Raw genomic sequence first — 18,914 nt, forward strand, 5'->3', positions numbered from 1 at the left:
TTCTGTAAGTCAGGACTTATTGGCCTTTTAAGAGTTCTTAAAATAGCTATTTTTTGTTTTTTAACAAATATACGTGATCATACACACATAAATGTTTTATGAATTGTGGGTCTTACTCTGCAACACGTGTTTCCTGAGTTTTGTTCCAGGAAGTAGTTACGTGCTAGTCTCACTTTCTCACATTTGTGAAGAAATAAGTAATAATTGAGAAACACTACTAAGGTTATTCTTACTATAGTCTTGGTGCACATGGTGTTACATTACATGCCATTGACAATGACTTACAATAAGGTTATCCTATAAAAAATGTAGAGATAAACATTCTGGTCTGAGTGGTATTACAGCTGCTGTCACAAAAATAGTCATCTGCAACAAGGCCAGAGAAAGTTTCTGGTGCAGATCTGCAATGTGTACATAAAAAACTAAATCATCAATCATATTTTTTAATATATATATATATATATATATATATACACACACATGCACACACAAGCACACATGTCAAAACTAACTAAATCATAAAAATATTTAAAAGTTCTGTAATATTATCAGCATGTATCATATTCTAAATGCCACACTTCAAACGGAATGAAAGATCGCTGCACAGCACAGCTCTTGCAATCTTGTCTGTCACATTGGCACACTGTTTACCTTCCCAAACTGATCTAGGGGGTACCTACATTGAGACAGTTTAATGTTAGCTTAATTCATGTCCAATAAAGTCTTTATTTTTGGTGTAGATTAAAATAGATTAAAACCTATTTTGCATCTCATCTGCCTGGATGCTCATACATGAACACATGCAAAACAATGAATGAAATAACGAAAGAAAAGTAGCTTTTCCATTTGAAAACCACAAGTAAATATATATATGTGCACCACAACCAAATTTAGAGTGAGTGCATGGGTTAATTTCAAAAGAATAACACACTTTCAGTGGAATGTTCCTCTTTCTTAGTCTTGTGGTTTTCAGTTAAGTTAAGAACTATTTCTCCATCCTAAAATCAAGGGTGTGCTGTTTCTTTCTCCCCACGCTTTGCTCAGTAGCTGTACATATATTAAAGCCATATTCTGTTTTCTGGTTTTTGTTTTGCATGCATTTGTCCTCGATACCGATGAAAGTGGCATGTTTGACACTGAAAGTTTGAGGGTGTTATCTTTATCCAAAAATGTGCAAAAGTAGTTTCACCTCAAAACTGATCACATTAAATTACTCTCAAACCAATTCTGAAACATTCGGATATTTCAGAATTTCTAAAACAGACAGAAATATGATAAAAACAGAAAACAGAGAAGCCTTACCTCTGGTGCTCAGTAGTAGAGAGAATACAAGAGAAAACAAAAGTAAACTCAGCCTATCAGCAATGAACAAAGAACTTCCTGTATTTGAGTGATAGAGCTACATGCTAAGTCATGTCTTGGCTAAATGAATGATACTTTCAGCTTATGTGCAGATGCATTTAGCTGGCTTTATGAAGACAACTTCAGACAACTTCTGCTACTTCAGATTAGATCTGCTCTGTCCCTACCAGTCATTACTGAAAACTCATTTCTTTTGACTGGCTTTTAATGTTCACTACATGTTGTAAAAAATTGTTAACATTTTATGCATGTCTTCTGTCTGTTTTTATTTTATTTTATAATGCATTGTAAAGCACATTTGTCAGCTGCTGCTGTATAAATGGTGCTATATCAATAAGGTTTGACATTGACTTTGACATAATCCAAATACAGCAACCATGTAACGTGTTTATAATTGGTTTGTCCATAAGTAGAACAATATTACTAAAACGTATCACTGTCACCATGCTCTTATTCAACCATGTACCTCACAGTCAGAGGAATTAGCATAAATATATTGTCTATGTAGAACAGTATTGTTAAATAAACTATTAGAATGTATCCAGTAATTGAAAAATAAATTTAAGTACTAAATGTGCAAAAAACTGAAATACAAACAAATTATTGCTAAACCAAAATATAAAAAATTGTCAAAAAAAATCACAAAAACATATAACAACATTTTTAAAACTTAAACTAAAGTTAAAATGAAAACTACAATAACATATAAACAATATTAAAATAACGCTTATACTGATGGAAACACTGGATACAGTTGCAGGGAACAAATTAGGTCTTCAAACTGATCGACCTTCAACTACGTCAAACATTCAACAAACAACTTTTTCTAAAACAAAATAAATATTGTCTTTAATGAACACACTGTGTAAACATTAAGTGCAAATGTGAAAAAGGTCTATGAATCCTTTCTTAAAGTTGTAAAGATCCTAAAATTATATAAAATATAGTCTATATTATGTGTACTGTACATATATAAAATATGTTCAATTTCTTTTTTCTGATAAATAACAATTAAAGAATTTAAAGTTTTAAAAGCTGTTTTTTAGTTAAGTTTTCAATAACGTTTCATTGTTCTATACTCCAAAGTTTTGTCCAGTAAGTATTCTTGGCTCACATTATTACTATCTATGACATCATAAAAATACAATCCACAATAGTAACAACTAACTAGCCAAAAGAATGCAGACAGAGCCTCTATGTATTCTAGAAGTTCTAAACTTCCTAAAACCCAAAGAAAAAGCTGCTTTGGAAACTTTATATATACGCTTGTTTCTGGTAATAATATTTTCCGGTGCAGCTGCAAGCATGTATATAAAGCTATTAAACAAAGCAACACAGTGTGAAGCAAATATGTGGCTGATGGAAGCATACAGCAAGACCACATTTAAATAGAGAGGTTGCTAATAAATGCAGCACACACACATTTATCCACACATACACGCTTATCAACAGCTACCAAAACAGCCCCACAACAAACAACCAGTACATTCTCAGTTGTCTTCACACCTTGCAATGACTGAGAAACTGTCCAGTGAGGCTTTATAATGTCTGTCCTGTGCACCAAGCATTCATGACACAACATACTATTTAACAGGCCTTTAAAGGTCAAAGGTTAGAGACAAATACGCACGTTGGATCCAGAGCTCTCGGCCAATTCAGACTTTGCAATGCAAAATTGCGTTGTGAGATTATATTAAAACCAGTGTTGTTTTAGTACATTTATATATTTAGCATATTAACGTTTTGAATTGCCTTTTATTTGTATATTTTCAGTTTTCATTTTAATTTTTGTTTATTTTGTTGTCTAATAAGTTTCATTAGTTTCTTTTTTATGTAACTTTAATTTTAGTTTATTTCAACTTTAGTTTTAGTCATTTTGGTACTTCACCTTAAACTGATTTTATTTCAGGTGCCAGAAAAATCCTAAATTAGATTTTTTCACTATGCTCAAATTTGAAAAGATACCAAAGTCAGAGATTACTATATTTCAAGAGCAAAGCTCTATTTGTGTCAGGTTTTATTTCTCCAATAATTTCAGGAGAAACATCTACAACAACAAAGCTGAAGCATGACTTTTAAAGTCTCCTGATCTCTCCTGAGCAACCTTGGAGCAATGCATTTTTTTCCTAGGGGTTATTCAAATCAAATGCAAACCTGAGACCAGTTTTTGTAGACACAGACGGCATGCTCTGTCACTCATTAACATCTTATTCATTCCTGTAATGCCAAATGAATTAAAACCCAGCTGGCAGCGTCTGTCTTACTTAGAACTCACTTTGTATCTGTTATCATCCGTCTAAAAATAAAGGGCCTGAGATGATCCTCAGACTATCAGGGCCAAGAACACATCAGTGGGTGCTGTGATGGTGAAACTTCAGGTGAATGCCACGAGAGTTTAAACAACTTTGTAGATAATATGAGTTTTCTCCATATGTGCACCTAAAAAAAAAAAAAAAAAAAAAAAAAAAAAAAAAAAAATGCACACACCTCCTCTCATCCTGGATTAATTCTTCATCAGAACAGATTTGGAGAAATGTAGCATTATATCACTTGCTCACCAATGGATCCTGTGTGTGTAGTGAATGGGTGCTGCCAGAATGAGAGTCCAAACAGCTCATAAAAACATCACAATAATCCACAAGACTCCAGTCCATCAAATAACATGTTGTGAAGCAAAAAAGCTGCATGTTTGGATTTGTTTCTTACAAAAACACAACTTTTTGCATTTTCTGTTAACTATTTCTTTAAGATCTCTTTGAATGACTAGAACTGGGTGTCCATGCATGCACAGACTTTCAAAGAGAACGAGAGGATATGGAACTAGTTTGTGAACTTTATAAATACAATATGCTTAGGAAAAGGATGAGATGAGTGCAAATATACACTAGTTATTAAACAGGAGATAAGATATTGTTCAGCAAACATGGCTGAGTTTAGATTCAGCGCTGCTCTCTGCTGGCTGAAATGATTCACTGCAGATGATATACTGTAAGTATGGCTACTGTGTAACAATGTTTTTCACTTAAGAGTTGGTGTGTCAAGCCCTTTCCACATTTCTGGGGTTCTCAGAAGCGGACAAAACGTGAACTGACACACAGCCCCTTTCATAAAGATTTATTCCACAGGTCCGTCATAATCAGGCAAATTTACATTAACATATAGAATATCACCCCCTTCTGATGCTCCACACGTTAAATAACGCAATAATTCAAGACGCACGTTTTTCTACTTAAAAGAACAGTAACAATACATCATAACAACAACATCAATAATAATTAATATCATAATGATAGCCGAACATTGTGTATTTCCAAGTTGTATTTCATGTAATTCATCATATAGTGACTCTTTTAAGGTGCACCACATAATCGGCACGTGACTTTTTAAAAGAAAAGCAACAATTTTGCACCATGACACACAGTGAAATAGACAGAGACTTTTTGCAAACGTCTTATATGTATATAAGTGTCTTTTTAAGGTTCTTCTCCACTTCTGTCGCTTCCTCAAAGTGCTTCCACAGAAATCGGCGGTTTCTGTCTTGCTGTGTTTCTAAAGTTAAAGCAGTCTGTTTGTCAGTTTGGCACACGTTGGGGTGGAAGCAGTGGTAGCGTAAGGCTTCTCTTCTCTTCTCTTCTCTTCTCTTCTCTTCTCTTCTCTTCTCTTCTCTTCTCTTCTCTTCTCTTCTCTTCTCTTCTCTTCTCTTCTCTTCTCTTCTCTTCTCTTCTCTTCTCTTCTCTTCTCTTACAGAAGGCTCTGCTCGCTCACAGGACCTCTGCAGGGAGAAAAAGACAGAAATAAACATGTATAAAGAAAGAAATGGATTTAGCCTTTAAATTCTGTTACTGAAATAGAATTAACTGACACTGTCAAGCTACCAAAAATGACAAAATAACAAAATGTTCCCGCAAAAAACTAGCATATGGCTTCAAAGACAAAGAAATGCATTGCTCATTTTTATGCAGAAAAGAGAAGCCTGGAGATTCTGCTAACCATTTTTAAGTTCAGCTGAAGAAAGTCAGGTTGCTTTGGATCAACTGAGAATGATGACAATTGTCATTTTTAGGTGAACCAATCCTTATAATTGCTCATCAGGACTGATAAAACTGCAACAGCAGTACATTTCAATTTTATATGGATAATGCTTTCATAAAAATGCTATATTTTTCATAACATAAGCACCAAGATATCTGCATGCTTAAAGGGAATAAAAGGTAAGACATTTTAAAAGATTTAATTTCCATTTAAAAAGAATAATAAATAAAACAACATGTTTTTTAAAAGTAAAGCAATTCATAAATGTATGTTATTTATTCACTATATTTTATGTAGTTATTCACTATAATATATAAAATATATAAAGATATAATCATTTAAAATAAAGTGTTATAAAAGGTAAGAAAAAATCCATATATTTAAATACAGACACTTTTTTGACCTTATATTTGTTATATATTTATTAACAATATTTTATTTACAAAAATATAATCATATATATATATATATATAAAGGTAAAAAACCCATAAATTTATATACAGACACTTGCTATGACCTCATATTTTTATATATTTATTCACTATACAAAAATATAATCATAGAAAAAATTACATAAAGGTAATGAATCGATACATTTATATACAGACACTTATTATGACCTTATATTTTGAAAAATTATCTGTAATTAAATGTAAGACCTTTTAATGCACATTTAAATAAAATCTAATGAATAACAATCTAATGGAATAATTAGTCAAATAAAGAGTCTAGTATTGTAAAATAAATATTTATTAGAAATAAATTCCATACATTTATATACAGCTGTACTTTTTTATGACCTTACACTTACACTAAAATTACATCATAGAACATCCAGAGTATTTTGTGCAAATTCCCATTTCGAGAATATGACAGATTTTTTTAGTTATTTTATTTTATAGTAATATGGTCATTAGTCTTGATATTAATAAAATTCAATATCTTATCTAATCTAATAATATCCACTCTCTTACCTGCCACATGTTGTGGTTTCATAGGCCCCGCCTTCATCATGAAAGGTTCCCCTCCCTCAAAGGCCATGACTGGGTCAGCAGGTTGGCCCTGCCCACTGTTTCCACTGCCACTGTGATTGGACAGCTTGATGATCTCCTCAAAGTCTGCTGCCTCTCCATTGGAGGACATTCCATTCTGATGCTTAGCGGGCTGGATGCCGTTAACGACGGGTGCCGCGTCCCAGGACACAGAGCTGAGCAAGAAACATGTAGAATTCTCATCAACAACAAAATATGCAAAACATCTCTTAATGCCTAAGTGTGCAACTTTACCTCATTTTCATGTCTCCTTGTGATTGGTTAAAATTTGTTGCACCACTATGCAGAGTTTCTGACTGATTTTTCTGGATTACTGCAAGACAAGGGAATAACAGCATTATATTTTTAATGTACTGTATACTCATTTACAATATTTTAAACAGAGTAAAGAGTTCTTTTTAAGAGTAGTATTGCATACACAATACTACAAATCAGTTTTTACCACTGTCAGAGACTCTGCCGTTCACTTGAGCTGGAGCCTTAACGTCTTTCTGCAAAGAAACAAATAAAGCAAGTTCATTTTCCTTTCACTGTGTGTGTGTGAAACAAATTCAGGCTCAATAAAAAACACAGATGTGTCCCACCTGTCCCCCTGCGTCACTCTTACGAGTCCTTTTCATGATTTCTTCCAGACGCTAGAAAGATGAACACAAAGATGAACTCTTCATGTGTTTTTTTTTTTCTTCTTCAGTAAAAGCATTTTCATACACATACATAAAAATATATCTCTTCAATGTTTCTACATGTATGCTTGGTATGCTTAGATTCCATCTCTCTATCCTCTGTCTCTCTGCTTCCTCTCGGGCTTTGGTTTCGGCCTCCTCTCGCTGGAAAAGACACATATGAAACTTCATTACCCATACACTACATCCATTAAACACCTCTAAATTACCCATAAGACACCACAAACTAATACAGTGGCAACATTTGTGTTTTTATCATTAACAAAAACTAAAAATAAAACTGTTTTGAATAAATGCTGGATATACTAAAAGCTGAAATAAAATATTATTAAAATATTAGCAGAAACATACCAGCTTAAAAAACTTTGAGATATTGCATTTGTAGCTAACAGAATAAATTGAAGTGCTAAAAAGTTGCTAAAAAACTACAACTGGAAAAATTAAAGCTATATATATATATATATACTAACTTATGCTAAAATGTAAACCAAAATTTAAATGAAAACTGAAAATAAATGAATAAATAATATATACACTTGAACCTTTAGAAATGTTTAAGTTAAAGTACTTATTTACTAAAAAAAAAAAAAGAAAAATATACAGAAATATTTAAAACAAATACAAAAATGAAAAAAGCATAGCAAAATTACAAAACCACAACTTAAAAATATAAAAATAAAAGCTATTTCAAATTATTAATAAATACTTTAATAGTATATAAATAATACTAAAATAGGCAATGATCACATCAATAGTTGGTAGTGTTTTAATTTCTCTCCTTTACCACAAGGGGGAAGCAGCAGCCAAAAAATCCCTCTGTTTGATTCATTTTAATATTCCTCACCTAGACACAGTATCTTTCAACTGCATATCAAAAAATAGATTGCAAACTGAATCATCGGCATAAATGCATTAAAATAGTTTGTTTAATCTCATAGCCTATAAGCGCAGATGTGGTATCAACAGCTGTTTATATATATCTGTGTTCTCGGTCACAGTTTAGATCTGCTCAGACACCACAGATGTGCTTTGTATGCTCAGAGAGCCACAGACAGACCCATTAGGCCTGTCCTGCACAGGCCTGGTGTCAGATGGGCTCTGTGTGAAGAACAGCAGATGAGTGTCACCCGCAGGCTCAATTGACGTCACAGATCTGAACCACAGGAGACTCAAGCTAATGTCCTTTTGTCTTCCTGTGCCTCGGTCAGCTTGAGGCCTTGAAGGTCTTTTGTATTAAAATGATTTTACTGAAGATGGATTTTCAAATATTTTGGCAGAAAAACATATATGCCTCAAACATATCATTAAATTAATATTTAAGCCACTGAAAGTGGCTGAGCCAATTAGTATCTAACAAAAGCTTTTCAAAATCTTCCAAAACTTGAGATGTTTGTCATAAATGGCCTCCATTACCCATGAAGCACTGCTCACCTGTTTCTGCAGACGCAGGTTTTCCTCCTGCTCGGCTTGTGCTCTCTCCTGCGCCTCCTTCTCCTCCTGCAGACGCTGTTGCTCTGCCATGAAGCGTGCCTCCTCTTCCCTGCGCCTCCTCTCCTCCTCCTCACGTCTGGCGTGCTCCTCACGCAGTGCTCTGAATGAAGATGAGGCAGTGTTAGCGCATGCGAATAGTCACTCTCTGTCAAGATCTCGAAAGCACGGTTATTACCATTAACTAAAGCTAAACCATGAAATAACATTTTCATTACTTGAAATAAAATAAACATTAACTGAAAAAAAGATTGAACTAAAATAAAAATATAAACTATCAAAATAACTAATACAACTAATAAATTCTAAATATTAATAAAAATTATAATATTAAAACTTAAATTTTAATATACTAAATATGCTAAATCAACGATACTCAAATATCACTGCTCAGAGAAGAAAACCTATGGATTATTTATGAGCTGTCTGGAGAGCGGAAAAGTCATGTAAATGATCTTTAACAAAATCATGTAAATCACAGTTTAATTAATTATTAAATCAAAATATACATTATATTTAATACCATTTTTGTATTTATTATGTTTAATAATCATTTATGTAATTATAACCAGCTCTAAAATATTTAATCTGCAAGAATTTGTAGAGCATCTATAAAATTATTTTAAAAACCCTTATCCAACAATCATAAACAACTTGAAAAATCATAGAAATTCACTGTTTTAAAAACTATCAGTATTTTAATACACTATTATAGTTTGGTTTAATATTATAACTTAACTTAAAATTTTAAATGAATTTTTATTTTTATATTTTAATATATTTTAAAGACATTTTTTTTTTTTAATTTACAATTTTGCTATGTACTTTTGTCAGTTTTGTTAGGATCTTATATTACATTTTGTCCCCCACACACACTTTTAGTTTTAATTCAGTTTTAGATTTTATTTATTTCTAGTTATGGTAATTTTAGTGCTACAAAAAAATTTTTCAGTTAATTGCAAAGGCAACAAGTTTTTCATCTAATATTAATATTTTATGTAATTTCAGCTTATTTCAATCAACAAAAATGTTTTTTTAATAGTTTTAGTTTTAGCAAACGATAATAACCCCGCAGTGATCATATTCAATGTCAATCCAGCAGTATCTATCTTTCTTTGCAAAAGTGGGTTTGGACATTATGTTGGCTGTGCAAGACCAAAGCAGTCTATAATCAACTGACCTGCTCTTCTGCTCCTGCTCTCGTCTCTCCTGCTCCTCCCTCTCTCTCTGCTCACGGGCCTGACGTCTCTTCTCCGCCAGCACGCGGGCAGCTTCCTCGGGATCATTGGTCCCAGCCGTGGGCTTGGCGACCGGAGGGCCGGGCTCAGGAGAGAGCGATTGGGAAGGTGTGGCTGCTGCATTGGCCACCTCTGGTGTCTGAGGAGCTGCTGTGATTGGTGCAGAGGGAGTAAGGGGCGTGGCCGGAGCAGACGAGACGGTGATGTCAGGAACACTGGGAGTAGCTATACAGAAAAAAACAGGAGAAAGTCCATCAAGAAGACTAAATGCTTACGTTTCGTTCATGCATATTAAAGCTGAAAAAAAGTCCTTGAAATCCATTGAGCTGTCACACTGATTTATCTGAGAGCAAACCAGTCGTCATGACAATCACACTCACTCTTTGTGTCCTTATGAGGGTCAGCTTGACGGGGCTCCTTGGTTTCCACGGCGACAGCAGCAACGGCGGGGGCCTGCACGCGGGCGGGAGTCTGTGCCCGTTTAGGCCGTGTCTTGGTGCCAGGAGGAGTCCGGCCCGCAGATGAGGGTGGTTTGGGGGACACGGCTGGATTGGGGGAGAGGGGGCGACTCCTGGGTGTTGCAGGTGAAGAAGCTCTGTTTTTAGCTCTGATATTTGGGCTAAAAAGAGAAGAGTTTTAAGACCAAAACAAATCTGGTTTCAACAAATCTGAAAAAAAAAGGGTTTTCTTCTTTAGTATTTTTGTCTTGATTTCTATTACGTTACTTTGATATCTTGAGCTTTCAATTTAATCTATCTATCTATCTATCTATCTATCTATCTATCTATCTATCTATCTATCTATCTATCTATCTATCTATCTACTGTATGAATAAAAGTACTATTTAGGTTTAATTAATTTTAGCTTGAGTTTTTTCAGTTTTGATTTTTATTTCTTTCCATTTAGTAATTTCAGTGCTTTAAATTCAATTTATTTTAGTAAGTTAACAAGTTTTACCTAGTTTTATTTGGTAGATTGTTTAGGTGATGAAGCTCTGTTTTTAGCTTTGATAATTGGGCTGGTTTTCTAGCAACACTGAAAATATCACTTAGTTGCTTAGTATTTTTGTCTTGATTTTTGCATTACATTATTTTGATATTTTCCATTTTTAGTTTTTTTAATTATTTATTTCTTTAACAGATTTTTCACTAAAACAATTAAATCAAGATCTAATTGGGAATAAAAAAATGACTTATTGAGATATTAAGTTTTAATTAATTGATCAAAATTAAGTGAGTTTAAGCTTAAACCAAGAAAAACATATCTGTCATAAAAAACATAAAAAAGATTTTTTTTTTCCCTCTTTGAATTAAGTTTGTTTTTCTTAGCTCATTGACATATATTGTTTAAAGCATAAAATCACTTCATTCAATTTTTCAGAAAACAATACTTACTAACCCTAAGCTGAATAATAATATTGATGCTTGCCTTAGCAATAATGTGGATTTTGTCAAAGTGAGGAAACACAAATTATGCTGGAAAATTGGTGGCTGTTTAAGAAACATTGTAAATAAGCAATCAGGCAGGACATGAACCGGCCATAATAAGAGTACAACCTTAATTCTATAATGGCTAATTTATCACTTTTCCACAAAGCAACTAAACATAAAGGTTTGAAAAGCCCCAACAGCCTGTTAGAAACCCTGCTGAGCTGGATCAGAGCCTCTCTTTGGCTCATGAGCGCACAATAATTTAATCTGCTGCAGTTTAAAGAGCATGTGCTGTGTGTGTGTGTGTGTGTGTGTGTGTGAGAGAGAGAGAGAGTCACCTGGCTTCTGTTTTCGTTCTGGTTATGGATTGGGACTGTCTCTTCTTCACCACTTTTTCTTTAGATAGAGCGCTCTTCTCCTTTTCGTTCTCTCGTTCCTTGTCTTTCTTTTCTTTCTTCTTCTTCTCAAACTAAGTAAACACAGTGATGGATGATTTCAAAGGCAAATCAGGACAAACTGGATGTTTTGTTAAATTAGTTAAATTAATGCTTTCATTCAGTAAGGACACATTAAATGGCTCAAAAGTGACAAAGACTTTTAGAATGTCTTATAAACAAATATAAACAAAAAATTTATATTACAATAATACTTTTTACTATATATTTTCTCATCAAATAATTGCAGCTTTGGTGAGCATAAGAGACTTCTTTCAAAAACAATAAAATATCAAAACACAAACTTTTGAACATTAGTTCATATTAGCATTATTATAAGAATAATTCTACATTTGTGAGTGGGTTATTATTTGCATGTATTTACCGGCGTAGAGTTGCGTCTCTGCTGGCGTTGTGTGATGTCAGGTGTGCTGGCCGAGACCCTCCAGCGTTCAGCGCTGTGCTGGTGAGGATGATGATGGGAGCAGGGCGTCAGAGGAGATACGGACGCAGAGCGGGAACACTGATCTGAGATCAGACAGAGACGTGATGTTTAGAGACACTCACTTGTTATTGTTTAAAACACGACTGAGAGATCTTACACTACAATTAAAAAAATTTTATCATAAAATATTAATATTTTTTTAAAAGAAAACTAAAATTATAATCAAATTTAAAAAAAAAATAAACAAAACTTTAAAAATACAACAAAAATTTAAAATATTAGAATTTTAAATAGCTGTTTTCTAAGTTAATAAATTTTAAAATGCAATATAATTCTGTGATGGCAAAGCTGAATTTTTAGCATCATTACTCCAGTCTTCAGTGTCACATGATCCTTCAGAAATTATTCTAATATGCTAATTTGCTGCTCAAGAAACATTTCTTGTTATTGTCAATGTTGAAAATCCTACTAACCCAAACTTTTGAACAGCAGTGTACATACAGATGATCTGTTATATTCAGAACAGTCTTTTAGCATACTACAACACTGTCATTATGCAGTATTTATACTGTGAACATTAAAGGGTTAGTTCACCCAAAAATGAAAGTTAGCCCATAAATTATTCTCCCTCAAGGCATCCTAGGTGTATATGACTTTCTTCTTTCAGACAAATCCAGTGTGAGTTAAAGTAAAAATTGTCTTTGATCTTCAAAGCTGTTTCATGGCACTCAGCGGGTGTAGCAGTGCATCAGTCCAAAAGAAGTGAAATAAATCCATAATAAAAAGTGCCTCACACAGCTCCGGGGGGTGAACAATCGATGCATTTTTGTAAGAAAAACATCCATATTCAAAACGTAATAATCACTTTAATCTAGTGTGAAACCATGTGAGACTTTTTATTAAGGATGGGTGCTTTTTATTTCACTTCTTTTGGACTGATGCAACTCCCGCTGAGTGGCATTAAACAGCCTGAAAGATCAAAGACAATTTTTAATATAACTCCAAATGGATTCGTCTGAAAGAAGAAAGTCATATACACCTAGGATGCCTTGAGGGTGAGTAATTTATAGGCTAATTTTCATTTTTGGGTGAACTAACCCATTAAGTAACATTTCTATAAGCAAGAATTGATATGGGGTATAAAAACAAACTACCTCGAACAGAGCATAATATATTCCAATTTAATACATTAACTATGATTTTTATCATTCTTGATTTAGATAAACAGCCAAAAGTCAAGGCATTTTTACACACACAAAAAAAAGCTAAATAACCATATTTATGTCAAAAAATGGTAACTGGATATTATATAAACGTACTTATGCAATGAGATAATGTGACAACAGTGTAGCATCTTAATGTTCAAACTGTATACTGAAGGTAAAAGTGCACACGGTTTCACATTCTTTAAACTGTACAATAGTACATACTGTGCAATATACAGCTAGCTAGTACTTCTATTCTGAACAACAAAAAGAAAATCTTCAGATTTGGTAATTTGCTGAAAATCATGTGCTTTCATTTGAGATCCTAAATATAGAAAACAATTGTCGATTAAAAACAGTACATACTAAGCTCAAATAGATAAATAGACTCCATTTGGGAATTAAAGGATTAGTATAAAAAAAATATAACCCCAACTTCTCATAAACATCTTGGATGACATAGGGGTGAGTAAATTATCAGGAAATTTTAATTTGAAAGTGAACTAATCCTTTAAATTGCTTCATTTTATACTGAGGCTAATGAAATGTACATAGAAGAGACAAAGTTTTTTTACTTGTTTGATTTCAGCAGACACGATTAACAGCTTGTTTTCTCTCGATGAGGCCCATTTATGATGTGTGTTTGACTCATTACATGGGTGTGCATGTATTTTGTGGTGAGTATATCCATTACCTCAAGCTCCTGACATGTTAACTGTGTGTGATGTGTAACTCACGGGGGTCGCTGTTGTTCTGGAGGGTGGCGACGCTCCGGCTGCGAGCCAGAAAGGAAAGGGTGGGTGTCATCAACCTCTCCACGATACGGCTCTCCCACGGGCTCAGACGCAAGCTGCGGGCTGACACAAGAGGGCGCTGTTAGGATCGACACATGTGGACACAAACCGCAGGTCACTTGACAAAGGGCCGAAGTGCTGGCTGTAACATCCTGTAACAGGGTGTCTGACCAATCAGAGAAGCTGTTACTGGAAGCAGAATCCTCAGGCCCTTCACTGAGTGAGCGATTTCATGACCTGGATATGTTTGTGGACTTCTAATCCACATAAATTTCAAGTTTCAATTTAATTAGTGAATTTAACCAGTACTATTACTCATGCTGGTTAAATCAAGAATGCAGTAACTAGTATAGTACAGAGCGATCATTTATATATACTACCATTCAAAGGTTTGGGGTCAGTAAGAAATTATTGCTTTTATTGAGCAAGGACACATTCAGGTACCATCTTCAAAGAATCTTGAAATATAAAATGTAAAAATATTATCAGTTTTTAAATGTTTTCAACATCAGTGTTTTTTGAACAGAAAATCAGCATATTAGAATGATTTCTGGAGGATCATTATACCGAAGACTGGAGTAATGATGCTAAAAATTCAGCTTTGCATCACAGGAATAAATTACTTTTTAAAATATACTCAAATAGAAAACAGTTCTTTTAAATTGTAATAATATTTTACAGTTTTTACTGCATTTTTGATCAAATGTCTTGATGACATCTAGATAAGATATATATATATATATAAAAAGATATAAAAAAAATAAGATATATCTTATCTGATGAGACAGATAAGACATCTTTTAAAAGCATTTAAAAATATAACCCCAACTTCTAAATGGTGGTGTAGATGGCAAGAAATATGATGAGACAACTTTGAGTTCATGCTGAGATCTTTTGATCGCAGACTTTAGTATTAACATAGTTTGAGATATTATAAACCTCTAGAGGAGACAAATCTGAGCATTTTGCTATTCATTTGATCTCACTGCTCTCGAGGAGAAACAATTAGATATTTCAGAGACTATATATTTTCTTTCCTATGAATGATTTAACGGCATGTCTAGACGAACAGCACTCTTATACCAGAATAAACGGTTCATGGGTTCAAAAACGTCTTAAAACTGGTTTTATTGAGAAAATTATGAGATGCTGCTGTGTTAATAATCTGAGAGCACATTAAATGAAGTCTGTGCACAGATGACTGAATGACATTTCTCTACAGACACGAGAAAAACAAGTGACGTGACGAAGAAATGAATCTGTAGTCTCGTTTTCTACCACGCACCTTTTCTACAAATACACACACACATACACACTTTCCCACTCAGGCACAAACAGGCAGAAACCCTCTCTGAATGTTGTATTTGCAATCACACAACATTAAATCCATGCTGTGTATAAAAAAATGACCCTTTTTCTTGTATGTAGCAACAAGGTGGTTCTCCGATCTGACACTTTAGCAACACTTCGTGACGGCTGGTCACTGGCTGTTGCTAGGCAACAGCTGCCTTTTTTTTCTCCCTCACTGCGGCAAACTGTGCTGTTGCCTGAACTACTGTAACAGAAGGTTTGATCACGATCTAGGATATAAACTCTTTATACTATATGTTTTAAAAACTAATACAGAATATGGTATGTTTACAGGAAGCTTGATGCAAAAAATACACCTCAAACAGTATAAGCTAAAATATGTTTAACCCAAATATTATGTGTTATATCTCAGCATAAAGTGCACTCTGAGATGAGTGGTCATCTCTAATGACAGGGAAATAAGTACAGACCATGAGCTCCACAGTTATCATGCGGTGCACAATGCTGTTATTATGTTGATTTATACACATCTGCATAGCCACAGCTTTGCTGACTTATCATTGGTACGTTCTGATGCATGTGGAAGTCAGCATTCTAGAAAACCCATTATTTCCTCGGACAGGAAACTTAAAATGAGGTTATGTTCAGAATACTATTTCAGCAGATTCTAGCATGTATACTGTGCATAGCGCGTAAATTATCCATACATAACATCAGGATGGCACACTAACTTTTGCTGTGACTAGACACCAGTTGTAGAAATAAACATACACATACTGATAAAAATAAAGCATACTACTGTATGCTATAATACTAAAATATTCTTGCAGTGCTTTTGATTTTTTGAGTTGCATTTGTGAAACCTTTTTGGCTTTTGTATATAAACTACCATTCATAACTTTTGGGTCAGCAAGATTTAAATTTTTTGAAAGAAATTTATTCAGCAAGGATGCATTAAATTGATCAAAACTGGCAGTAAAAACATTGATAATGTAAAAAGAAATATATATATTTTTCATTTCAAACACTCTCTTTCTATTCATCAAGGAAACCGGAAAATAACAAAACCACAAAATAAATAAATAAGCAACACAATATTAATGGCTGAAAGTTCAGCTTTGCCATCACAGGAATAAATTACATTTTAAAATAAATTAAAATGAAAAACATTTATTTTAAATTACAATAATATTTTACAATATTACTATTTATATTTCTGATCAAATAAATGCAGCCTTGGAGAGCATAAAATATTTTCAAAAACAATTTAAACAATCTTAACAACCCCCTAAAATGTTGAATGGTAGTCTAGTTAGGACATAATTTTGCACAAAAAAGCAAAAGAATTGTTAAAACAACCATTAAGTAGCCAGAAGTTAATCAATTCAAGTTACCATCCTTCCATACAGTTTATAATGTTCCATATTCTACTATTCCTTCCATAGTTTTTAATGAGCAGTATAAAGTAAGCAGTATGCAAGTATTCCATTCTGAACACAGCCAGATACATTTCACAACATTGCTTATTTACAGTAATTGATCAACCAATTGAAATGCTTAAGATCACATTAAAGCAGCATATATTATATCGCACCTTCTAACTTAGTTATCAGTACATTGTTTTATCGCTGATCAACAATCAGCCTTTCAAATCACACACTTAAGTTAAAAACCCACCACCAGCACCACGACCCACACCAGAGACTAAAAAAAAAATGATGGAGCACAAAAATAAGAAAAAATAAATAAAAACAGATATTTCCACCACTTACTGGACCACAGATAAATAACCATCACAGACTATGATGCAACAATGTGAGCACTGATCAAAAGTGCACAGAAGAAGAGATTACCCATGATGCAACACAAGAACGAGGGGGTTGTGAGGGAGGAAAAGGTGTGAGAATGACCATCGATCACCAGGCACAAGCACAGGCAAGCAGGCCACCAGAAATGAGCAAATCAAAAGTAGTTCATGAGAAAACACAACTGAAGAACCAAAAACCAGACGAGGGTTTGGAGGGAGGGATTTTTGGAGGTGAAACGCGGGAGCAGCAGCTCCGTTCTTACTTCTGCAGGGCGAGTTCCAGAGCGTGGCCGAGGACTTGGACAGCCTTTTGTTAATCACAGGCTCCGTCTGCCGTGGCAGGTTGACCGTGGAGGCCGAGCATCTGCCTGCAGAACGCAACACAGAGAGCAGAGCGTTCACACCGACCACCCGAGCGACGGCGGGAGGGAGCGCGATACTGGTTTTCCCGAAGGAAGGGTCATGCAGACTTTCAGAGGGACAGCTGGAAGTGGCGGGTCACTCTTGCATCAACTTGTAAGACGATCGTACATTTAAGATGTACATTAAATTCCATTGACACCATTATTATATGATGACTTACTTTTAAAGTACGTGAATGCTAACCAAAACAGTGCCATTCAAAAGTTTTGGGGCTGGTAAGATTTTTTTGTTTTTGTAAAGAAAGGCCTTTATGCTCACAAAGGCTGCATTTATTCGATCAAAAATACAGTAAAAACAGTGAAACCGTGAAATAGTACTACAATTTAAAATAACAGGTTTCTATTTGAATACATTTTAAAATCAAATTTATTTCTTCAATGCAAAGCTGAATAACTCCAGTCTTCAGTGTCACATGATCCTTCATCCTTTATATTTTTCTAACATTATACACGTCTTTACTGTCACTTTTGATCAATTTAATGCATCCTTGCTGAATAAAAGTATTACTTTCTCAAAAAATTCTTTATGACCCCAGAAATTTGAATGGCCTTGAATATTTAGACTATGTAGATAAATCAGCACTATTCTACTGAAAACACCAGCATTATCACCAGCATGTGTTGTGTTATGGATGATGGTTTCTAGCATGGCATGGTTTCTTAACCAGCTTAACCATTAAAACCCTGTTGGTCATCCATCATTACCAACTCCAAACAGCATGTAGACTTTTCATACTGGTCTGATCTGGTCTTTTCAACAGGGTAGCACTGTACAAAGTGATCCAAGAAGACATCACTTCCTATAACACACTGGTCACTGTAGACACATCATCATATAAGGAAAAAGAATAGACTTTTCTTTTTTGTCTTTATGTTATAATCGATGTCATACATACAGTAGACACATCAACGCCCATCACTGTGATGACAGTTCACCCAAAAATATCACAAGTGATAGTTCACCCAAAAATTTAAAACTGTGTTATCATTTAAAACCTGTATGACTTTCTTTCTTCTGTGTAACAAAAAATAATTGTTTAGAGAAATATCTCAGTGTACCAAGTCTGTTCAGTTACCAACATCAATATCAAAATATCTTTGTTTGTGTTCCACGGAAGAAAGCAAGTCATACAGGCTTGGAACGACATAAAGGGGAGTAAATAATGACAGAATTTTCATTTTTGGGAGGACTTTCCCTTTAAAATCACAA

The 18,914-nt window shown here is 34.1% G+C and overlaps 1 protein-coding gene across 1 annotated transcript in view; it reads right to left on the bottom strand.

The window, feature by feature from the left end:
- Positions 1-4,461: 4,461 nt before the first annotated feature.
- Positions 4,462-18,914, bottom strand: part of LOC109069064 (MAP7 domain-containing protein 1-like) — a 40,248-nt gene continuing 25,795 nt past the window's right edge. The window contains 12 exon segments of the mRNA XM_042744714.1: positions 4,462-5,134; positions 6,370-6,602; positions 6,682-6,760; positions 6,890-6,938; positions 7,032-7,274; positions 8,562-8,721; positions 9,799-10,081; positions 10,237-10,475; positions 11,625-11,755; positions 12,106-12,248; positions 14,108-14,227; positions 17,546-17,650. Coding sequence (XP_042600648.1) covers positions 5,124-5,134; positions 6,370-6,602; positions 6,682-6,760; positions 6,890-6,938; positions 7,032-7,274; positions 8,562-8,721; positions 9,799-10,081; positions 10,237-10,475; positions 11,625-11,755; positions 12,106-12,248; positions 14,108-14,227; positions 17,546-17,650 — 1,796 coding nt within the window. The 3' untranslated portion in view covers positions 4,462-5,123.

The sequence above is a fragment of the Cyprinus carpio genome, chromosome B19 (assembly GCF_018340385.1).
Source record: "Cyprinus carpio isolate SPL01 chromosome B19, ASM1834038v1, whole genome shotgun sequence".
NCBI classification, from domain to species: domain Eukaryota; kingdom Metazoa; phylum Chordata; class Actinopteri; order Cypriniformes; family Cyprinidae; genus Cyprinus; species Cyprinus carpio.